Here is a 25328-nt window from a genome sequence, read left to right on the forward strand (position 1 = left end):
GTTCTTAACTCTGAATGTACTAAAACTTATATAAATCCACGAACAACAAGATCTTAATAATAAACAATTTATTATTTTAAGAAAAGCTGATTTTATGACCCTGCAAAAAATGTAGGGGGGGTGGGGCACATACCCTAGCTACGCCACTGATTCCACGTTGAAAGAGTAAATTTAAAAAAGAATGCTAGATAGAAAAATGTTGAGTTTGCACTTTGGTTCGCGTACTTGACTAAAAATATTGGCTTGAAAATGAGAGATGGAATTTAGGAACATGTCAATCAGACTACCATAAATGAAAGATAAATGATTCGTGGATTTCGCGAATACATTCTCGAAAAGACATCCTGAAAAAGTATTGCGTTTGATATATGCGCTCTGAATTCTATTCCAATTTTTTCCAGTGAACTTGAAAGCGGTTTTTCGCTAATGAATCTAGTTATTACCCCAATAAGAACTTCGTACAAGACCAATACAGTTTCGGCACTTTTGTTCATCAAACCTTGTCACTTTCAATCCTTCAAAATACGTTGATCTTTGGTTTCTCAGATTTCATTCAGCCATAGGCACAAACACTAAAAAAAGGAATCGAGACGATTTATCAGACGAGAATTGGACAAGACTTTGGAAATCACTATAAACTTTTATTCAAATATATGATGTTTTACGATTTTATTTTAAATTTGTTCGTTTAACTTTAGATTTGACATGTGTAAAGTAAAAAAATATGATAAATCTTTTATATGCATAGGAAAAGTTGCTTTAAATTTCATTTAAATGATATTTGAATATGATTTTCTTTAGTAAAAAGATTTACAATAAGTGATTTCTGGCACCGTTTTTGTTTAAAAAAGCTCTGCATATAAATATATATTTCAATAAAAAACCTAAATTTACATATACATATTTGTAAAAAAAATTCTGGTTTTGCATAAATTAATTCATTAACTTACTAGTCGGTCAAGTGTTTATATGGCAAAGATGGAGTTTTTGATATAGCTTCTTGCAGCTGTTTCTTTATTATATATTCATATGTCAATTACACGACAATAGCATCTTCATGTCTTATTTTTCGAGTCGACTTTGTCTATGCTCCTGTTAGAAATCGCATCAATATGTAAACATGTCACGAAAAGAATTCACGACGATAACTTCCTGGTCGGCTTATTAATTTTATGTGTCTTGGCTACCGAGTATTTCCATTTAAATCAGCTAGTGTTGAAACTCATACATCTCATCTATGAATGCATTTCCTTCTTATGCATTGTATAATTTACATAATATATTGATCGATGTAGTCATATTTCTATATATCGGGAAACACAAACCGACACCATATTATTACAAAAATTTAGTTACTTTACTCTCGCGTTCGTTATTGTTACCATTTTTGCGCTCCATATTAGAGTCTTGCCTTCGCATATTACAGTCCTCGATAAAAAAAACCTGACAAGACTTAATGGAAATCAGTTAACGTATGCACATTGCCAGTCTATTGAGCGTTAACGCAAGGCCGCAAAGAAAACGAATCAAAAGTGACACGTCTAATTTAGAACTATGTACCGACAGAGGTCAATTCGATCCGACGTCGGTTGCGAAGGCGCAGACGAAATAAAAAGACATTATTCGTAGATTTCATATATACATGTATATTTTAGTCAATAACGATTAACATTTTTATGGATCCGCATTTCTCCCCACTGTCGAAATTGAGATCTGACACAAAACTAGCTACGTGCGTTCATTTTAACTATTATATGTTTAATATTAATTATATTAAAAATAAAAAATAATAATTTATATAAGAGTTTAAAACTTAACGATACATAAGAAAATAACGTAGTATATATTGTCTCGGTAACTATAGCTCATTTGCATCTGCAAATATGAATAGTTTCAACTCTACGTAGACATATAGCATTACTGAAGCGCTTCGCTAACATTTATTCGTTGCTAAAATTTTTACTATAGTGTTCGCACGTATAATTTAGCAAAAAATCATAACGTTTATATTATGTCAGTTTTTTTGGTTTTCGATATTATTATAATATAGTAAGTAATCTATCACATTTAATAAGCATGATTTTGAACGAAGAGAGAAGCATCCGCGCCGGCGCCCACTACAGATCCGGCGACATACTTTCCGAGAGAGGCGTCTCCGTTGGCCTGAAATCGCAAGCATAAACCGATTATTGTCAGTCAGATTCTAGCGAGAGTTAGAACACGTCTTACCTTTATTGTGAGTATATTTTTAACACAAGCTAAGGTGAGAGATGGAAACGACAAGCTCACAAAAAACAATTTATTAAAATCTACAATTAAAACAAAAATATGCATTTGTAAAATATAAGAAATTTAAGACCGACCGAATGTTTGGTTTCAGCCAAAATATTAACCGAAACCGTAACGCCTCTGTCGAGATTCACACACTACAAAGCGTTAACAACACCGTATATCCTTTAAAATAATTATTACTATATTTTGCCGTCTCGTTTTTAATTTAGATCTTCTTCTTAAGGTATTCGATGATGGAGTCGCTTTGGGGAGCGGAATCGATGAAGGACCGATCTCGTTCCTTAGTAATGAGACGTTGCCTCTTAATTTCTCAATTTTCCCATTTTTTTTTCATTGTCCCCGGTGTATAAGATTATTCGGTATTTGCATTGTATTCGGCTAAGTTTTGGTCGAAACTGATTTGCAATATTCGGTTCGGAATAAAATAAAAAAGATAGCTTCGGTCGGTCTTTAAAACAAATTAGAACAATATACAATGTGTGAATAAAATAGGAATGTAAAATAGGAATAGTATTTGGTCAGTAAAATAAATGCAAAATCCGCCGTAGAGCACTCAGTACGCGTGCACTTTAACAAAGTTGCTCTTGGTTCCGGCCAGCGAGGGGATGGATCCGGCTACGTATTTGCCTTGAGAGGCCAGTCCGTTCGCCTGTCAGATTCCAGAAGAGCGCGCATGCGAGACGGCGATAGAACGACGAAGGAAAACAAAAAAGAAAAACAAACGACAGGTGATAGACAAAATTAGTAAAAAAAAATAAAAACAAGCATTAGATTTACGGAGGAGGAACACAAACGATACCTTAGCCCTTCTGAGCAGCTCGTCTTGAGCGGCCTTCACGTTGTTGGCCTTGCCTCCCCAAGCCCTCAGCACGGAGGCTTGGAGGGCGCGTCCGTAAGAGAAGGTGAGCGCCCACGGCTTCTTGCCGTTGTATTTGTTGATAGCGTCCAAGTTCACCGAGGCCTCTTCCTCGGATTGACCGCCAGACAAGAAGGTGATTCCTGAAATAGTGAAAATTTAATTAGTTTCGTTTTGAAATAGGTACTCTAACCGGTTATTCGCATCTTGACTCGCAACCGGGCTGAGGTGTCTAAAAATAGTAAAAAACCAAATCCGATTCTGAGGAATTTTGCGTTTTCCTTTCGCATATTTAATTCGTATATATTTTGGTAAACAGAAATTCAAGTGCCTAAGAAATATTCGTTATTTATTTCATCGACTCGCTTTACCCTCTTTTAATTTGGAATTTTTTTAATCTAAGAGTATTTTAGGGAATAATATTTATGTAACGAAATATATAAATCAAATCGGCAGATCACTTTTTTCGCAAGAAAATGAATCATTATGTATTATGAATCATTATTTCTATTATTCAATTCTATTATTATGTGCATTTAAATAAATACTTAATTCCATAAAACGAATTCTTTGTGCATTTAATAATTTAATAGGTAATTTTTCGGATACGAGTTATTCATGGGGTGTTTACGATTCTGACCATTACTCGCTCGCACCTAATCTGTCCAAAAGTAATGCACAAACAATTCGTTTTATGGGAAAATTATTTTATGTATTTCTCATATAAATTGTGCTATAAAAAACGTGTTTTCTTGAGTTAATGTAAAAAAAACTTTTGTTCTGTCGTTTATTACTTAACTAAAAGAGAGCAGAAAATAATATTGGTTTATTGAACAATTTATGAAAAATATTTCAGGCATGAAGTGGTTAACCGTTTCTGTGACTTAAGAGTGATAACGTGCTCTATATGTCTGGGTGCATGAGGCTGGCCTACAAAATGAGCATTTTAACGCGCTTCTCTTTGTACTCATTTTACTAGTTAATATTAAGTGTTTTGTGTGATGTAAAATGTTTAAGCACATAGTGACATTTCTTAAATGATAGAAAAAATTAGACGGAATAAATTGCAAATGTTATCAATATTACAGAGATAGATAGAAATCAATGCTTTTTTTTTTTTGCTAGAGAATTCCTGGCCATACTAATAATTTGCGGCATTTAAAGGGTTAAGGATTTAGCTAAATTAGTTATTAATAAAGTACCAGTACTTGTTTTCCTCCATAACGACCATAATTCATTTGAGTTATGAAATTTTAAGTTACTTTGAAACGAGAAGGCGGAGAGGCTGACATTTTTAACCTGTTACATTACAGATGTTAATTACATATAGTGAATAGTTTTGGGGTCAAAGTAAGTGCAATAGAATGTGAAAAAGTTTGGGAAAAATAGTAAAAATAAAATTTTATTAAATAACTGTATATTTACCAGGTACGGCAGCGGGAACGGTTCTCTGCAAAGCGGTAACGGTGGCCTTGGCGATATCGGCGGCCGTGTATTTCTTGGTGCAGGATTGACCGGCGGTGACCTTGAGAACGGAACAGTTATCGTATCTATTCGAAAATTTAATATTTAATTTTGAATATAATATTTACCATGTTGGGCTTGAGAAGAGTTCCCTCCAAGTAGACGTGATGGTCGTTCAACGCCTTGTAGACGGCGGCCAAGACGGTCTCGGTGACCTTCTGCGCCCTCTCCAAGTCGTGCTCGCCTGTGGTTTTATAATATGTAAAGATTCTAGCGACGACGGGAAAGCGTATCGGTCTTACCGTCGGGTAAAACTTCAGGTTCCACGATGGGCACGATGCGCTGCGACTGGCAGACGGACGCGTAGCGGGCCAAGACGTTGGCGTTCTCCAGGATGGACTGGTAGGAGGGAGTGTTCTTGTTTATCTTGAGGACGCAGCGCCACTTGGCGAAGTGGCATCCGTCCTTCTTGTACTTGGCGCAGCGGGCGGCGAGATCGTCGAGGCCTTGGGTGGTGCACTCGTCTTCGGATCCCATCAAGGGCACGACGCCCTTGTCGACCTTGATGCCGGGAATGATTCCGCGCTTGTTGAGCATCTCCACGAGGAGAGAGCCGTCGGCGGCTTTTTGGTACAGAGTCTCCTCGAATAGGATGACGCCGGAGATGTTTTCGGAGATTTTCTGAAAGTTAAAAATAGCACGTTAGACGGACGCCTCGACTGACGGAAGAACGTGCAAACGGGGACGCTCACCGGGTCCGTGCTGAAGAGCAGCTCTCTGTAGTCCCTGCGGTTGGTCTCGGTGTTTTCGACGTTGATGTCTTGGAACCGTTTTCCGACAGTGCCTAGACGAAAGGAATGATTTTTAGTACGGTTTTGCAACGGAGAGTATAGACGGAAGTCGGAGAAGCTCACTGGTGGACTCGTCCGCGGCGAGGATACCCTTGCCGGGCGCCACGATGGCGTTGGCGATCTTCTTGAGCTCCTCTTGGAGCTCAACAGACGGGTAGTTGAAGTAGGTAGTCATATTGAACGATTTTTCTTCGGGAAGCTAGTTCTGGAAAAAAATAAACATTAACGATTTATTTTTTTGAAATTATTTATTACTTTGTTTTTAATAGTTTTTTATTCTATCGTTGAAAATTTTGAATTTATTAAAATTGTTTGTTGACGAAAATTGACGAGATCAAAGGTGAAAGAGGTCAACGTTAGATAATATCGCCGCTTATCTGCGAAAAAATTTAGCGACACGTAGTCTGCGTTTTGCTGTTGAACTTGAATTCGACGTAGTGATAATATAATGATGTAACGATCGAAAGGTAGATTCTGAGGATGACCGGTTTGACCTTGTCGGTTTCGACTGTCGACTGTCCTTTTCCGACAATTCGCTCGTTCTGTTCCGTTTTCGCGCATGTTCGGTGAATAATAAATAAAAGTCGGAATAGTTGAGCAAAATATCACATTTTCGAACATATGCGAAATGAATTCTCTCCTTTCACCAAGGTACAAGTATCGGTCATGATTGGTTTTGCGTAACAAAACAAATCGTACATCATACATCGAACGTATGCGAGGAGCTGATGAGAGATGAGGGACGAGGGATGAGCGATGAACGATGAGCGGACTCGGTACTCACAATCGTGTAGCTCGGGCCGCGGACGAGAAGAGTCTGAGGTCCGTGGCAGGTCTCCGGCGAGAAAGGTCGATTTAGAGGTCGCGGGAAGGTCGGCGACTACGGCGCCGCCTGTCGTCGTAAGCGCTCGCTAACTTCTCGGACCAAACGATAGAGTCGGTAAAGTAGAACCGTACGGCCGACGTATCACGTAGACGTATATGATTTACGTCACGTAGTATCTCAATATTTTACAGAATAGCAAAACAACAATTATTAGATCGCGAACGAATTCACCAAATTTATGCAAATTACTGAAACTGTACTCGGAAACCAATGGTGTGTTCCGCTTTTGGCAGCATCTACCTCCATTTCAATCTTAATGATATATAAATAGGTATTAAAAAAGCTAATTCTAAACCAAAATCTATTCTGAAAATATTTTTTAAAACTGTTCTGTTAAACGACGCCAAAAACAAATGTAACATCGATTTATAGATTAGTTGGTATTTGAGAGTGTAATCGCTAAAATGGATAAAATGCAGTATCGTTCAATGATTTGCTTTTTTGCATCCAAAAGGATGGGAAAACGTGTGGGGAGATAAAAGCGAAATTCGTGTTTGATCGGCAGATGTAGTTACCGAGGATCTCGCTGATCGTCGAATGAAAGTGCACAAAGTATTAGAGGCGATAAATGTGTCGACATTTTACATTATAAGTTGGCAGTGAAAAAGTTGTCCAATTGCTTATGCCTTGTACGGACTGAGCGTGCCGAGCTACGCGTGTACAAGCACGCTTAGCTTGGAACGCTCAGTCCGTACGAGACATTACGGTGGACAACAAGCGTTTGTGTGCGTGCATAAACAATGACAAAAAGGCATAGTGTGGTCTCGTTCTACGCTTGATTAAAAATATTTGCAGTAGTGCCGCCAAGTTTTGGCCATAGTGAAAATCCTAATTTAAATGTAAATTTACACCAATAAAATGATAAATTATTTGTTAAAATTTTTGAGAAACTATGGTTTGCAGTTTGTATAATTATATTATTATTTGTCTAAATTTCCAAAAATGTAGAATAGTATTATGGCGGATATACATTTAAAATTACCATAAAGAATTTTCAGGTCGTATGGATACCAAAGCAAGATATACAAAGCATACATGGATTTTCTGGGGTAAGGGTCATTTATAAATAAATTGTACACCAAGCGTGTTAAACAGTATATATAAAGTAACCAGTATAACATAAAAAAATATATCTTAATTTTTCCAATTTTCAATTATATTTAATTATAAGAGTCAACCAATCAGTGTTGCTAGTGATGAAAATGATAAAGGGAAAATATTTAAGCACACTAGCAACGCTCTACCGCTGTCCTGCCAAAGCCTTAACCTAAAATAAGACAAAAAGTATTCAGCAAAAATATTGATTATTATTGAAATGTTTTATAGTTTGTGCTAACAATTACTTACTCATTTTAGCTCCTCATATTCACCGAATAACTCGCGCTTCTGTTTTTCTATTAAATTATTCCTCAATAACAGGTCGTCACTCTTTTTTTATTTTGGTGTAAAAATATTTAATAGGTACTAATATTTCTATTTTATTTTCTAGATTTTATTTTACCCCAACGATGGCGAATAGTGTTCAAGATATTTTAAATAGTCCATTTTCTAAAAGAAGTTATGAGTTTAAATTGGAGATAATTAAAAGGGGCAAACCACGCCCGCTTCTTCCAAATTTATCTATGACTCATAAAGAGAAATGTGAATATACAAGAAATACTTATGAACGAATCGAGTGGTTGACAGGCTGTGAATTTCGATCCAGACTGTTCTGTTGGCCATGTTTATTATTCTCGGAAGAAAGTGGCGTGTGGAATACATGTGGGTTCGCTAATCTTAATCATTTGACAACGGCACTAAAAAAACACGAAAGATCACAGTCACACGTTCGATCATTTTTTTTCCTTAAAATGTTTGGGAAACAACAAGTAGGAGTGGCGATCGACGCTCAAGCTGATATAAGTCAACATAACGAACGAGTTGATAAAAATAGACAAGTATTAAAACGAACGATTGACGCAGTGGTATATCTAGGAAAACAAGAACAATCTTTTGGAGATAATTATGTTGAATTTTTAAATGCACTTCGAGAATACGATTCCGTTTTAGATACTCATTTAAATACTGCAACAGCGTTTTGTGCTTCTTCCCCGTCCATACAGAATAACATAATTGAAGCGATTGGTGATGTTATTAAAAATGAAATTAAAAAAGAAGTCAATTCAGCAAGTTTTGTTGCAATTATTCTTGACGAAACTTCAGATGTAATGACCAACTCGCAGCTCTCGACGGTTTTACGTTTTGTTTATGAAGGTGAAGTTCACGAGCGGTTTATTGGCTTCACAGACGTTAGCTCTGATAAAACAGCCGCTGGTTTATTTTGTCACGTTGTAAATATAGTTGAAGAATTTCAAATTCAACAAAAATTGGTTGGACAGACTTATGACGAGGCGACTGTGATGAGCGGGCATATTAATCATTTGCAAGCCAAAGTACTCGAAGCTTATCCATTGGCCATTTTTACACATTGTTACGGTCGCGTATTGAATTTCACATTACAACAAGGTCTTTCCAATATAGAAGAGTGCAAATTGTTCTTTCAAACTTTGAATGGATTGTCTGCATTCTTTTCGAAATCTTCTAAACGAAAATGTGCTTTACAAGAGTTTTTAGCCGAAATACTTCCTTCCATAGAAAGTACAACGTGGAATTACACATCACGTATAAATGACACAGTTCAACAAAACGGAAATGAATTTACAGACTTTTTTCGAGATATCCTGAAAAAATGTGAACTCTGGGACCCCGACACCATAATAAAAGCCCGAGGATTTCTTAGCTTTTTGGAAAATTTTCAAACAAGAAAACTTCTTTATATATTTGCAAAACTTTTTGAAATAACTGATGTGTTATATGACATTCTACAATCTAAATCTTTAAATATATTATGTTGCTGTAAAAAAATTACTGAGGTTTTGGAACAACTCAGATATGAACAGGAAAATAATTGCGAAAAATTATGGAATTCTTATGTATCCGAACAAAATAACCACAATGAATTAGTTATTGAAGAAAAGATTAAATTTAGTCAACTATTTAATACGATAGTTGATAGTATATATAAGCAAATTAAATCCCAATTTTGTTCAATGTCTAAATTGGAATATTTTCACCTCCTGGATAAAGAAAAATATGCGCAATATAAAGAAAACTTTCCAAATCATTTAATCAATAAGGTAAAAAAAACCTATGGAACATTATTCGATTATATAAGATTAAAAAACGAGCTTACTGTTCTATATTCGTGTTCTGAATTTGCAGAGAAATCTGTTCATGAACTTGTACAATTTTTAAAAAAAAATAATCTTGAGTCTGGTTTTCAGGAAGTAGATAAAATAGCCAAACTAATATTAACTCTTCCATGTAGTACTCTTCCGAGTAGTGCTCTGAAAAGAATCAATACTTGTGATCGAAGTACGCAAAGCCAGGAAAGACTATGCGGCCTAAGTTTGATTTCAATGGAAAAAGGACTCCTTATGGAATTAAAACAGAAGAGCACATTTTACGATAGCGTGATTGAAAAATTTATGTCTAAAGAACGAACGATAGAATTAATATATAAATAATAATAATATCGAAATCAAGCGGTAGTAAATTTAAACGTAAAATTGTTGACGAACATCGAAATTTTCAAGAAAAATGGGAATGGAGTATTTTAGCTGTGAAGTAAATGATACAATGGTTGCTTGATATGTAATAATGCTATTATTGTGTTAAAGTTATATAACATTAAACGACTGAAAAAACAACAGTTAACGTTTACTGAAGTTTCACAAGAAAGTGATGCGGCGGTGCATGCAAGCTATGTTTCGTCGAAGATGATAGCCAAACACTCGAAAACTTTTACCAAAGGCGATTTCATCAGGGAATGTCTAATTAAAGCTGCAGAAATTGTTTGTCCTGAAAGTCTGAAGACTTTTCAAATAATCTCGTATCGAAATACAGTTGCAGATAAAGTTACTAATTTAGCCGGCAATTTAAGCGATCAGATCAAAGTAAAATTATCTAGTTTCGAGGTTTATTCTATTGCCTGTGACGAGAGTACGGACATTGGGGGCGTAGCTCGATTAGCTGTGTTTATTTGTGCTTGCGACAAGGACTTAAATATTTTTTAACAATTATTGGAGCTACTACTGATGCCTGGCACAACTACAGGAAAATAAATATTTACAGTGGGTTGTCATATTAATAGGGACACCTATGAACATTTTTTTCGGTTGCATAAAAATATGGTTTTTATGGTTGCAAGATTTGTCATTCATGGTTGATATAAAAAAACTGCAAGGAAAAAGATCAAATAATTACGAATATGCGTGACCAAGTAAAAGCATTTAAATATTAGCTTGTAATTTGGGAAAAACAGTTGAAAAATGAAGATTTAACGCACTTTCCGACATGCAACATGTATGAAAAATACGCAGAATTTTTTTTAAGCCTTAGAACTGAGTTTGAAACAAGGTTTGCTGACTACATATTTAGAAGACAACTTTTCTTTGTTTTCTTCGATATTTTCAATAGGTATTCAATTAGTACCTAATAATATGCAAATGGAGGTAACCGAAATACAGCGTAATTCTGCATTGAAGGTAAAATTCTATGAAATTGGCGCTCCTGAATTTTACAAATATTTGCCAGCGAGATTTGAAAATACTCGAAAATTAGCATGTGAATTTATTTCCATGTTTGGAAGTACATATATATGCAAGCAGCTATTTCCACTTATGAATGGAAATAAGTCTCCTGTCAGATCCAGAATTACTGATATTCACCTTGAGTCAGTTTTGAAAGTAATCACTGCTAACAATATTGCTCCTGAAGTAGGAAAGATAGTAGCAGAAAAATATGCCAAGTGTCAGGCAGAAAACATTAATTTATCGATGTACTATTTTTACATTGTGCTTTCCAAATAAACATACTTTTTATGAAAACTCAAGTTATTTTTGCGGCTCGCATAAACTTGAACTTTGTTTATTTGGCTCGCGTTAGCCTTTGAGTTTAACATTCTTGAGCTGCAGTGAAGTTCATCTTCATTTAGAATGCCATAGAAGTCTAGAACTATACATATGTCGATGTACAAGTTCTAACATTAATTGTTCCATAGTTTGTCTGCACTTTAATATTACACCATGTTTTAAAAATACGATAGCTATCTTTACCGATATCACTATGGAATTCTGATCAAAATATATTCAAACCGAATTTTGGTCAATAGGAGGGCGTAAAAATAATTATAACTTCTCAGAAGTCAAAAACTCACGTCAAAAGCAATAAAATCGTGTCGTCGCCGTCGCAGTGGGAACGCTCAGTAACGAATCTCACTTATTTTAAGTTGTAATATTGCTATAAAAACTTACTTCATTTTGCAATATGGAATGCCAACAATCTGTCGCAACATGCGCAAGAAATACAAAATAGACGTCTTACTGATCATTACTGAGCGTTCCCACAGCGACGGCGCCGACATGATTTTATTGCTTTTGATGTGGATTTTTGACTTCTGAGAAGGGATAATTGTATTTTTTCCGTTCTCCTATTGTTCAAAATTCAGTTTAGATATGGTTCATTTGATTCTCACTTATTATAAGTTGTAGTATTGTGGTCTGATTTGTGTGCTTGGATCGTGGTCGGCTGTGATGTTCTCTTGTATAAGTGGGCAATCTTTGGAGCGTCTCTCGTGTATTCGTGGCGAATCGCAGGACCGTCTGATGCCTGATTATGGGATCATCTCTCTGTGTTGTGACATAGTAGGCATTCCTTTTTGTACAAAAGCATAGTAATAATGGGTGTTTAGCTTAGTGGTCAGTTAAATTGCAATCCCCTGTGTCCAAAAGGATAGTTTTTTCTTGTGGTTATGAGCAATAATTGGGCATGCTAAATGATGGTCTATTATAATTCTCTTTTTAATGTTCGCTAGTGTCGTTAAGTTAACCTTGGCATTTGTCTGTGCATGTGGATGGAGACCAATGCCAGGTGTAAGCGTAATGCGTTACAATGGGGTAAATCTGTACTAACTGGCTAAGTCAATCAAACGACGAATAGCCAAGTAAGTATTAACCATCAGACTAAAAGTCTGAGAATCGGTAATATATATATTATTAATTAATTAATTAACTATTATGTGTAATATAATTTATAATTATCGGCGGTTACCGTCTGAGAAGAATCCGCGTAAACGCCAGTTTTTGTCACTTGTTCGCTTTACATTATAAAGCAAACAAGTTTTTACTCGGTTTTAAATGTAATTGTATTTTAAAATGCTTATTTTATATGTAAATTTTCTGTAAATATAGTATCAATGTAAATTTATATCTATTATATGTACTATGTAATTTGTATCACTATATAAAAAAAATGTTTTATTCATTTTTTAAACGTTTTTAATTATATTTTTTAAATAATATATCATACCTGTAAAATTGTTATCGAGCTCCGCATAAACTCGCCGAAGTATGCTGATATACTGAAGCTTCCCGATAATAACCGTTATTGCAGTGCAGGTAGAAACATAAACAACACATAATCGTATTTGCGTGTGACGTATATGACTTTCTTCTTGTGATTCTCCCAATCTCTCAATGCTCGATACGAAAAGGGACAGAACGAAAGTTGTGAAATGGCGAAATTCCTTCCAGAATTTAAAGTAATGCTTTTAACACGTACAAGAGATTAACCACAATTTACCATAACACTCATTTTTATATTCTTTTTCCTTTTTTTTTTTCTGCTATACTAATTTAATAGTCCTTTGCATCTTGCAATAAACTTAGCTCCTGGAAGTTGTACATACCTGAAAGTAATCATGTAGATGTTTGGCCTAAGATTGACTACCGTACCCTACGTAAAAAACACTAGTTATAGAGCATCCAAAGAATATTGATATGATGAACAACGAGAACAGAACAGGTTAGTAAAATAATATAACATTTAAGACTGGTGTATTAATTGTATAGTTAATTCAAGCTCGGGAATAATTAGTTTCTGTTACACGGGCGGATGGTCTTAAGCTTATGACTAAAATCTTGTAAAATACTTTTGTGTGCGATGAAGCTCTTATATAAATTCTGACCATTCTGACCGCGAGTCGATTAAAACACTGATCAAATTAATACAAGCCTTTATTTTAGACTCGGCAATAAATAAACAATATAAATTAAAACAAATCTATTTAAATTTTTGTAGCAGTTTTCATCGACAACTTTTTCATGATGGCTGTTTTTATTTTGCATTGAAATGTTTCAAATCAAAGTTGTCGTTTCCGAGGTTAATCCTGAATTCTGCGAACAATTTCCGACTAGACGTTGAAGTTAATTTTAATAAGCAGTTGTCCGATGTATAAAAACCTTTTTTGAGTTGCAAGTTTAAACAAACTTTGCTTCGAATGGAGAGTACTTTTAAAAACGCTTTTTGAACATCGACCGATACAGCTCGGGTGATACGGTATACGAACATATCTTAAAATTATTCTATAGATATATACCCAGAAGGATAACGATTATAACTTTTTTGGTAATAAATTGTCACAGGATAAATTTCAGTAAGCAAAATTGCAAAAAACATCACGAAGATATATGCTGACTGATAAGCTTCTTCTCGTTGAAACAGTTTTCAAGTTCGTCGTGGAACTCGTCGATTCTGGAATCTATCTCGTCGAGCATCTTCTGATCCGTGCTTTCTTCGAAACTACTTCCGGTGATCAACTTCTCGTGATTGAGAGTCGTATCGAATCTCACGTGTTTTCTATGGATCGACTGTTCAACGTCGCTCAGATCTATGTACCTCTTGTCTTCTACGTCTATATCTGCAAAGTTGAGCCCTCGATTCTCAAAGCCGTAAGTCACTTTATCGCATTCGACGGTCCCCGGCCTCTTCACCTCGTACGGGTTCTCGCCCGCTTTGCATTTTGTCGGACGTTTGTCGTGTTTAAACACGTCTTTTAATTTGTTTAGTATGTTTAGAGGTTTACGAGTTTTTTTGCAATCGTTCAATGAGCGGTTGTCGAATGTACAAATTGTGTTTAAATTCGAGACGTCAAATCCGAGGATCTTACTCTGTTTGTTTAAATTGCTCATCGGTCTATTGATACTTTGAACCGTCTCGTTGAACATGAGACGTCTCGGTTGTGCGACGTTCACAGTCGGAGAGTCGCTATAGATCGAGATATCAGAGTTCACCTCGATGGACGATTCTGATCTCTGCGCCGGTAAGTCGAACGGAAAGTCGTTGCAAGAAATTGAGGGCGATGTTTCCGAAGTTACGTCGTCGTCACAGTCGATGAAAGGATTCGTATTCTTCCCTATGCGCTTCGGTGCGATGGGAGCGATTGACTTTATCTCCATTATGTTGCTCTCGTTGAGGTCGTCGTCTAAATATAGATTAGAGCTTCCGTCTTCGTTGACTTCTAACTTTTCGATGAAGCTCAGATCGAAGCTGACGCTTCTTCTCGATGGATACGTTCGTACGTCGGGAGTGGAGTATCGTCTCGGCGACGAGTTCGATCGAACCGACGCTCGGATGCAAACGGATGGTCCGCATTCGAAGGAGTCTTCTTCGGGCACCGACGTAAGTTTGTCGTTGACGTTGTTTAACTCGCGTCTCAGAATGCAGCGTATGTCGTTCTCGGCGACGCCGGTGTCTAAAGCGGGATTCTCGAACATGTGACGATCGTCGCAGGTCTTGGATCGTCTGGTGCGCTTGGCCGGTACAACTTCCATTGTCGTGTTGCATATGGGGTCTTCGGTGGACAGCAAGTCGAGGGCTGGGTTCATGTAGACATTGACGGAGTGTTGGGAACGTTTCCTTTTATTGCGAGGGCTTGGATCCACTTCGAACGCATTGTTGTTTATAGAGTTCATTTCGTTCAGTATCTGGAAACGTAATAATAAGTTGACATCATTGTGGAAATTACATAGTCCATGAACACATTTGGTAATTTAAAAACTACACCTGTGAGATACGACAGTCCGATATAGTATAACATTTATTATCGAAGCGACTACTTACAGCATGTACTCTTCAAATCTATAGAATCAAACCAAACTTGACCTAATGTAAACTCACTATAGTTTTTAAACTTATGTTACGTACAAGTTGTTTGGTTAGGTTTGGGTTTGAACAGCAAATGGCCGCACGTTAAAGTAAAAACAATGCTACACTAAATACCTGATAATTTGAAGATTGCTAATATTTTACCAATACCTAAAATAAAAAATATTAAAAAGGTTGAGGAAATAGGAACACTTAACATGTTGCCTTGCAATGAAAAGGTGATGAAAATAGTAGTAAGGTATTGTATTATTTCACAAAACATTCCGTGTGAACAACAATCGAGATTCAGTGAAAAACATTCTACAGAGTATGCATTACAAGTAGTGATAAGTGAATGGTTGTTGGCCAAGGATATAAACAAAATCATTAGAGCACTTTTCTTGGATTTCAAGAGAGCTTTCGAAACTATAGTCAAAAGTATAAAGTTAAAGAAATTAGAAATTATAGGTATAAGTGAAACAGTTTTAAGATAGTTTGATAATTATTTAAAAAAGAAAAAGTTACAATAAATTATGCTTATTTTAGAGAGTAAATAATAGCTCATGGTATACCACAGGGGACCTAATTATGGCTATTGTTGTTTATAATAAATAGTAGTGATATAATTATTAATATAGAAAAATGTAAAATATATCTGTTTGCAGATGAAACTTTAAATTCAACTGTCGTCTGCAAACACATTTAAAATAGTTAAAGATAACTCTATTATATAAATAGTTGGTAATATAAAAGATTTAGGAGTAATTCTAGCTAAAAAAAGAAATTTGAAGGAACATTATAAATACAAAATCAAAAAATTTAGTAGAAAAATAGATATATTATCTAAGATATGTTAAGTATAAATACAAAAAAATAATATATTGCTCCACTTAAATTACTGTGTAACAATATTATATATGCTTAATAAATAAGATGAGATGATTGCAAAAATTACAAAATGGTAGATTAATGAGAGTAGTTTTAAATAAAAATAGATTTACTAGTAAAAGTATGATTGATTGAAAGTAATAAGAAAAAAGATATACATAGATTTAATACTAGATATAGAGAAAATTTAAGGTATAAGAAAACGAGTACGGCCAGGGAAATATTGTACGGGAGTGTTCATTTGTATAGTAATATTCCTAGGACAATCCGCAAAAAGAAAATGTAGTGGGTTTCCTCAATAGAATAAAAAACACTTTCGTGGATTAAAAAATAAATTATACTATTAAGTCTTTTTTATATTCTGCTTATGTTTATGATATATTTTATATGTATGTTTTGACTATATTTGTTTAGTGTGTAAACAATTGGCTAAATAAATTATTAAAATAAAAAAAAAATGATGTAACAGTTGTTTATTGTGCTTTAATAGAATTTAATAAAAAAAATTAGACTGAGTAAAACATCATTTTGACAACAAAAATTATACTTTTTAATACAAAAAAATTATTCTATTTGTAATTGCCTAAAACTCAATAAATTAATCAATTTTTATTATTCTATATTTTAATCAATCAGTTATAAAAATGCATATAAATGAGTATTTTCTCTAAACAACTGTTGAAAAACAACTAGATTTCCCAGATTGTTTTGTGGCGAGAATATTGTTTTGCAATGTTATTTTAATAGCAAAAAATGCTAATATACAATTTATAATTTAAATACAGTGATTTTGTTTTTTTGTTTAATAAATATGTTAGAAATATTAAAAGGTTAATTAATAAATTAAAACAAAATATTGGTAATCTACCGGTAACGACCGAAAAGTAACAGATTTATTTGTACTTAAATATTATGATAAATTGCCGCATGTTTACCGCATTTCAACGGTAAATCTTTTGTTTTGGGTTTCGTCTTAGACTACGTGCACTTATACGAGAGAGTAGTAGATATAAAGAAAAGTGTACAATTTTGAAACTTACCTAACATGTAGAGGTTCAAGTGAAGAATATATAAATTTCTTAGATGCGTAAATAGTTTGCAGGTTAAAAAGCAGGCAAGCTGCAAGCCGCTAACGGCCGAATGCGCCTACTTCCGTTCTGGTTTAACGAAAGGGGAAGGAACAGCTGCTTTGTTATTATCTAACTTCTCGGCGCGGACGAGAGATGGCCTCAGCGCAGCGCTCTGCTTTACCGTCCTTAGGCCTCGTCCACAGGTGTCGTTGGTGAATCGCTTCCGTTTCAAATTATTCGTTCGTTTAGGCCGTTGACATATCGATTGCGAATTTATGCAGACGAGTTTCGTGCGATAATAAAATTACATATCGGATTTTCTGGCCCCGAGCCAAAAATACTCGGATCTTTGGCGTTTCGATTAAATCCGCTTTTGGGTCGAAAATGTATCGTCGATTCGCTATCTAAAACGTTGCCAAATCGTCAAGGCGAACTCGAATAAAAAAGTTTAAATACTTTCGAGCGATTCATCTATGAATTTCCATATACGTAGTTGTTGATCTCCGGATACAGGAATGAATACTTACCTTACAATTATTCTGAATGTTCATTTTAAGTCATGTGTAAGTTTATTTTTTATTTATTCTTGTAACTTTACACTTCAGATAATAAAAATAAATATAAAAATTCGAATCGAGGATTTTTTTAAATGTATAACTAAGTCAGTTAATTTCTCATGGTTTATGGTCAACAGGTCGACTTTAGAGCAATATTTGTCGATATGTGTATAAATTATATATAAAACATATTATAGCATACTCATCCATGGGTACTCGTTTTAAGCTGTTAAGAAAAATCATTTTTTTAAATACTCAAAATCAAAAACATTTTATTCATATGGCTTACCCCCATTTGATGTTGTACTACATCTGGAACCTCTCCCACTACCCGTGCACACGTGTCGCTGATGATTTTGCTCGTTTACTTTATAAATTACAGAAAGTTAAAAAGTACAAGTGAATACTATTCGATCGTTTTATTAAAAATTTTGTTCTATGCCTCGATTTACGCAATATTTCCTGGAACGAGGAAATAATCCGCAAAGTCCAGCCGCGTAAATCGAGCGATGAGTCCAGATTACTGTTTAAACGTATTTTTCGCATAAAAAATATAAATGTAAATATTTTATTATTATGAACTTTTGTGATTTTCTTCATATTTTAAAAATATTGTATATAATTATAAAAATTACTTATATTCATATTGTTTCTGTTATTATTATTTAAATGATTAAATATATGTACATATTAATACTAGATTATGTAATTTTTATACAACGTTACTTCCTCCCGGCTTGGCCGGAAAAATGCAAGTAATTTAATTAAATATTAAAAATCTTAATGAAATCGAAATATTAAAAAAATTCTGAAATGATGTTTCTGATTTTAAACCAGAAATTCTCAGATTATCAGTAAAAACTCCAGGAGTTGCCATAATACTAATAAAAAATATATCTGAGCCCAGTACAGGTATGAAACCGAAAAAAGAACCGTAACTTTCATCAGAAATGGGAACTACAATTTATTTTTATCTCATGCAAGAATGAAATTTATGTCTAATATTACGGAGCGTTATTGCTTTTTGTAAGGAGTACAATCTTAAGAGACACTTTGACACAAATCAAAAAGTATGTTGGGAAATTTTGTGAACACAAATAATCAGAATTTAAGTCAATTATTCAAAAACAACAGAGTGTGTTTATTAAACCTTCGAAGACAACAATGCTGATGTAAAGACTAGTATATTATCGCATTTAATTACAAGTAAGTCGAAACCTTTTACGGAGGGGAATTTATAAATGAATGTTTAATCGAAGAACAATTTAAAAAATCACATGTAGCCAGTAAGAATCTATGAAATTCCAGAGAAAAGCTTTTGAATTTTTTTCCTATGCACGATACTGAAGCTGATATTTTTGATGCAGTCATGAAAGTTTTTAATAAATATAATTTACCATTGGAAAATTGGTTAGTTTTGTAATTGATAGTGAACCGGCTGTGACGGGTGTAGTTGCAAAACAAAAGAACGTGGTAAAAATTATTTTTAACCTATGCATTGCAATATTCATTAGCGAGCATTATGTTCAAAAGTTTTAAATATCGGACATGTGCTAAAATTGTAAATTTTATTCGAGCAATTAGAGCTTATCATCGCCAATTTGCTTCATTTCTGGAAGATGTAGAAAGTGAATACACAGATTTATCCTATTGTATTGAAGATCGAAGTTTTTGCGCTCTTTTATTGGTCAAAATTCGGTTAAGATTTGTTCATTTGATTCTCGCTTATTGTGTGTCATAAAATTATTATAAAAATACTACATATTGCCATACGGAACGCCAACGGTCTATAGCAAAACATACAAGAAATAAAAATAGACTTCTTAGTGGTTTCCGGAACTCATTTTATAAAAAAAACTAACTTCAATATATCTGAATATTGTAAGTCGTAATAATGTTATAAAAATTCTTAATACGAATACTAGATAATCGAGCGTTTCGGTACGATTTTATTGTTTTTGACATGGATTCAAAACAAGGACACCATTGAATTTGACCAGAAAAAGGAATGTCATTTAATGAAATACTATGAATATTAATGAAATGGAACTAGATAGTTACCTAACCTTCGGGCGCCAGTCTAATGCACGTTGGATTCCCGCCATTTATCAGTGTGGAAGAGCAAGGAACCCTTCTTGGGTTAAATCTCAAACCCTTGAGGGGAAGGGACCTCTTGGGATGGCCGTCTGAGGTAGAGCACAAGGCACTACCTAGGACGAACAAAGCATAGCAAAGTAACGCAAGCAGGCTAAAGGGCTCGGCCCCTCCTGGGGTCCAAGGTTGTGACTGAGGTAGCATAAACACCCCCCGTAGACCTGGAGGGTGGTGCTATTACTAGGATGATATGCAATGTATGCAATGCATTGCGTATAATTCTAGCATTTTTAATTGCAATTTTGCATTGCTTTTAATTGCATTTTTTAATTGAAATGCTGGCTAGCCAGCGAGAGCGCATCTCCTTGAGCGCTCGGGAGGAAAACTAATATATTTCCAATAACATATTTAGTACTACCGGGGAACCGCTCGTTCAGCCGTGACAAGCTGGGTGCCCACCCGAAGGGTTGGACTCGTAAGGCCTTATTACCGATAACGGCAGTGGTGTACGCAATGGATTCTATGTAGTTATACCTCAGATAGCTAACGTGATCCACCATATTTTAAAATAACGACATTATTAAGCAATTTATAAGCAAAAACTACACCTTTCATAAGCTTCAAGAAATAATTTAATATTGGCAGATTATTGAATATAAATTTTTTTTTTTTAGATTTTTTCCGAAGATGTTTTGTATACATTTTTACTTACTTTTTCACGCGATGTTTCATATTTGTTATCATAAATAGTGTGTTCCAGTATTTGTCCCCCTATTTTATTAATATATTCATTCTATGCGTTGTATAGTCATATAGCATATCTTCTATTAAATTCATTAATAATTATAGAATATACAGATTTATAGATGATATTTTTTTAAAATGTGCAGCGAATAACTACGAGGTGATAATATTGCGACCGGAAAAAATCATCCGTAAAGAATTGCGAAAAAAAATGTTCTTAGACCTTATCCGAATAAACGAATCTAAAATTAGATATATCAAATTCGACGTTTCGCTCGTTTTTGATGTTATCAATAGTATTCTTGACGCATACGACGCATTACCTCTCGCCCGCGCAGCACTTTGATTTTTCAAGCGTAATAAACGGATTTAAGCGATCTAATTTCATGCACCGCATACGTCTGCGATCTTCAAATGTCAAAAGCTTTCGTAAATTGAAAACTGCTCGTCAAAAACGAAGACGATAATCTCATCTGCGAGAGCTGAAAATTAGAAAAATAAAAGTGCCCGTAGTAAATAATTGTGATTGGACCGATAGGTTTTCGGTCCGCCGGCGTAATTATTAAATTGACAAATTTATAAGGGTCGCTCTGCGGATTCGCGGGGTCTAGAAGCGCTCGACCTTCTAATAATCTCCATATTCTTCTGAAAAAGCTGTATGTAAATTCTATTTGCGAAAATCGGTCGCATTCCTGGCATCGGCGAGATAAGCGTATTGTTTTCTGCGGGAAAAGAATTTCAGTCTTCGCGGTGATGTAATCGCGGAAGTTGCGGCTTTTCCCTTTTCTCTTGTTTTTATGGTCCTTTTGACTCTGTTCCGCAATCGGGCGATAGTAAATATCGACGTGTCGTTTTAATTACGCGCGACACAAAAATTTCCCTCGTTAAAACTTCAAAGCTGTCTGCGGATCCGATTGGATTATATCTGCACGTATGAAACTGGAGCCTATCGCAGTTTCGATACGCTGTTTAAATTACTCGCAATCCTGGGCCGTTCTTGTTAATTATGTTATTAAAAATATGGATTTTTTTATAGTATATATATATACGTTTCAAAATTGATGAATAAATTTCTAAGCGAAGCGATATCGATAAGACTTTATTGTGCTGCGACGGCATCGACACGATTTTATTGCTTTTGACGTGAATTTTTGACTTCTGAGAAATGATCATTGTTTTTGTGCCCTCCTATATACCAAAATTCGGTTTGAATATACTTCAACCTATACTTCCATATCAGAAGTCCGTAGTATTATCAGCAAGGTTCGCTAGATTTCTTTTAAAGCTAGTGCAGACAAACTATGGAGCGATGTCTGTATGTACTTCTTTTTTTGCTTATTTTCCTCTGAGAGATGAGTAGGCTTACGTGGGAACGCTCGGTAGCGACCAGCAAGACGTCTATTTTTTCTACTTCTTGTGTGTGTTGCGATAGACCGTTGGCGTTCCATATGTCTATATATAGTAAGTTTTTTATAAAAATATTACAACATACAATAAGTGATTCACACGATTGAAGCTTATCTAAACCGAATTTTGGACTAGATAAAATTAAAGTTCTGAAATTATAATTAATTTAAAGACTTTCATTAGATTAGGTTTGGGTTTAAACAGTAAATAAACGTTTCGCAACTGTAAAATTGAATTTCATAGAGATCTTAGAACAGTATATGATTTCACTATTTAAATTATATTTTCGTTAGTAGAATTATATATCTACTGATGAAAATTTGGACCTCACTAGTGAAAATAAAACTTCACTGTAACATTTTTATATTACATGTAAATAAATATTGATATGTAAATGCATATATTACTACGTATAGAAAAGTTAAAATCATATAATTTGATTAGCATCTGCTAGAAAACCATATTTTCACTGGTAAAAATATATATCTACCGGTGAAAATGTATTCCGATATGATTTAAAAATATCTTAGGGAAGTTTTTATTTAAGAGATAACCCGATAATTTCTGGTTTAGAATCAGATTCATAGTATTTTATTAAATGATATGGACTTTTCTGTCAAAATTCAAGGCAAATGCCTCTCCATCTACCTTCTAAATTTCGTTCCTGTTTTCGTGTCAATACAATAAACAAATAAATTACTGAAGAATGTATAGCTTATTGCTTCGTAAATGAGCGTAAATTTACACCTAGATAGTATATTCGCCAGTGGACAGCCTCACTGTATAAACAACCTGTAAACGAACACGATTCGAGATAATTAAACGTAGAACGTAATTTTGAGCCCCTAAGTAGGCGATTCGCAGCACTATTTCGACTTTTGACTCGAACGAAAAGGTCACGGGGATATTAATTAAGCGGAAAAGGGTACGCTTTTGCAAAGGGAGGTTTTTCTTTCGTCGACTTACCGCACTGAAGCGAAGGGGCAAATTGGAATTTGAATTGAATACGAAGCCGCATTGTGCCATGCGACCTGTAGATAATATCGCCCCATAAGGGTAGATTGGCCCTTTTTTCTCCTTATTTACGCCCGACAGTATCAATGTCGGACGTTGTCATTGGCGTCACCTTCGACCGGTGCCAACGCGATGCTGAATTCCGACGTTTGCGGTCCAGTACGAAAACGTCGAAGATTTTGTGCGATATCTATATTTGGAAAGATCGCGCAACGACGTCGTTACAATTAGTTTGCAAACTAACGTGAGCGGGATGTGTGATGAATTAAATTTTCAAAATTTGCTCAAAAGCAAAAATAAAATTTAAAATATATATAAAAAAAAACATAAAAACAAAAATATTTTTTTTCTTCTCTAGAGAAAAAAAAAAATAAAAAAATAAATTCTATTTCCGCCGTCGTTTATGGCTTAACATCGTAGTATTTAGATTCTCACGCTTGACTATTAACTCTTTGAACGTTTGATATCTGCCGATTTACTTCCTCCGTTGTATATAAAATATGTTTGCTATCTTTGTTTTGATACTTGTCTTTGTTCATCCTGTCGCCAACGTAAGCTAACGAATCGAACGCCGACCCATCTATAAACCCGGCAATACAAATAAGATAATATATTTTTTATAAAAAGTGATTGCGAAATAAATGAGCAAAAGCTGCACGTTAGCAATAGATTATATATATTATGATACATTATTGCGATAACAAAATAAAAAAAATAGTAATTACTTATTTTATTTTATTAATTTATTTAGCTAATATAGCTAAATATTAAGGTTTTTGATTGTATCAATTTTTATACAGAAAATTTAATAAAACAATATTTACAATCTAGAGTGAAAAACGTAGCAATAAATTAATTAAATATGTAGTGAGTATCCATACCGCTGTAAACGCTCTTACTTTACGACCGAGATCCGTTCCTAGAAAGTAGACTGTAAAGCGAAATTCCGTTTAATTAATAATTTATTTAATATATCGACAAGGTCATAGATTCGTTCTGATTCTATGGGAAACAATATAAAATCATTACATTTTTATTTAATTAACATATTATATCTTCTATAGTATAAAACATATTCCCAAACGGTAAACAGTGGCGATGTTATATTTGCACACGTCATTCTGGCTGCCATTTCTAAGTCAATTGTGCTATTTTTAACTTTGAACTATTATTAAATGATGGACTATATTTTGTGAGTGTTATATAGCAACAAATACTAAACTGTGGCTCGCGAGCCGCATGCGGCTTTTCAAGACTTTTGTTGTGGCTCAACTGATAAATAAAAATATTTGTTATTTTTTGAAATTTTTAAATCTTGTAGATACACCCGAGTCACAGAAGATGATTCATTCGGTCGTTCGGCATTTTTCAGTTCGATCCGGTTCAGTAATTCAGCGTTATGACTTAATTACCGATGCAATGGAACATTTAAAAAATTGAAATTAATACTGCAAGGTAAGGACAATAATATTTTAGAATTTAATCAGAGCAACAAGGACGTAATTTTGAGGGGCACGGAAGAGGGCAGAAAAATGCATGTCATATAATAAATTTGTATGAAATGAAAATATTAAAAAAATGACCTCTGACTGGCCAACTATTGCCCCCTTTCCCCCCATGGAAAAACTGAAATATTGTACCTGTTTCTAAACCGGAAATTCTCAGGCTATTCTGCAATAAAAATATAGAAAAAACAATCTCGAATTTATGCCGAAAATATATTTTTTTTAAATACGTCATTTCAGTGAAATCATACCGGAATACATATTTACTGAAAGATTTATATTTTATTTATTTTATATTAATAATGTATTTAGCTTAATAGATAATTTTAAGCAGTGAAAATATAATTTATCTAGCTTATGCTAGTAAAATCACATGATTTCAATTTTTCTATACGAGTAATATATTATATATAATTACATACATCTCATTATTTATTTAAATGCGATGTTTAAATTTTACATTGTATGCGTACTTTTTGGTAAAGTTATACTCTCACTTGATTATTAAATTCAATTGATAGGTGCTAATAAAATTATACGCTGCGCTAAAATGTATATGAAGCGCAATTTGACAGTTGCGAAACGTCGATTTTCTGTTCAAACCCAAACTTAACCCACACAAATTAACTAAACCCAGCTTGACCTAATGAAAATTCTATAACTAATTATCTCATCT

At 34.4% G+C, this 25328-nt stretch overlaps 2 protein-coding genes and 1 long non-coding RNA gene across 5 annotated transcripts; 1 reads left to right on the forward strand and 2 right to left on the reverse strand.

Annotated features, from left to right (window-relative positions):
* Positions 1–1619: 1619 nt before the first annotated feature.
* Ald1 (fructose-bisphosphate aldolase) lies at positions 1620–6282 on the reverse strand. 3 transcript variants are annotated; one of them, XM_088189010.1, is made up of 9 exons: positions 6248–6282; positions 5527–5668; positions 5365–5456; positions 4915–5293; positions 4741–4856; positions 4574–4673; positions 3092–3291; positions 2867–2941; positions 1794–2163 (listed from the first exon to the last, which is right to left on the reverse strand). In XM_088189010.1, the coding sequence occupies exons 2-9, from the start codon at positions 5636–5638 to the stop codon at positions 2068–2070; spliced, it is 1170 nt and encodes a 389-aa protein (XP_088045136.1). In that variant the 5' UTR covers positions 5639–5668; positions 6248–6282; the 3' UTR covers positions 1794–2067. The 3 variants fall into 3 exon arrangements, with proteins under 3 accessions (XP_088045135.1, XP_088045136.1, XP_088045134.1); XM_088189009.1 differs by lacking the exon at positions 2867–2941 and having other exon boundaries at positions 1620–2163; XM_088189008.1 differs by lacking the exon at positions 1794–2163 and having other exon boundaries at positions 2286–2941.
* A 1269-nt stretch (positions 6283–7551) lies between these two features.
* Positions 7552–10640, forward strand: LOC148233616 (uncharacterized). Its single transcript, XR_015810242.1, has 3 exons — positions 7552–7633; positions 7706–7768; positions 7839–10640. It is a non-coding gene; the product is annotated as an uncharacterized LOC148233616 (long non-coding RNA).
* A 2806-nt stretch (positions 10641–13446) lies between these two features.
* LOC148233617 (uncharacterized) lies at positions 13447–17468 on the reverse strand. The gene is made up of 2 exons (XM_088188762.1): positions 17302–17468; positions 13447–15213 (listed from the first exon to the last, which is right to left on the reverse strand). The coding sequence occupies exon 2, from the start codon at positions 15199–15201 to the stop codon at positions 13906–13908; it is 1296 nt and encodes a 431-aa protein (XP_088044888.1). The 5' UTR covers positions 15202–15213; positions 17302–17468; the 3' UTR covers positions 13447–13905.
* Positions 17469–25328: the final 7860 nt, after the last annotated feature.

The sequence above is a fragment of the Plectrocnemia conspersa genome, unplaced genomic scaffold (genome assembly GCF_051122295.1).
Source record: "Plectrocnemia conspersa isolate PC_06_02 unplaced genomic scaffold, ASM5112229v1 ptg000007l, whole genome shotgun sequence".
In the NCBI taxonomy this organism is placed as follows: domain Eukaryota; kingdom Metazoa; phylum Arthropoda; class Insecta; order Trichoptera; family Polycentropodidae; genus Plectrocnemia; species Plectrocnemia conspersa.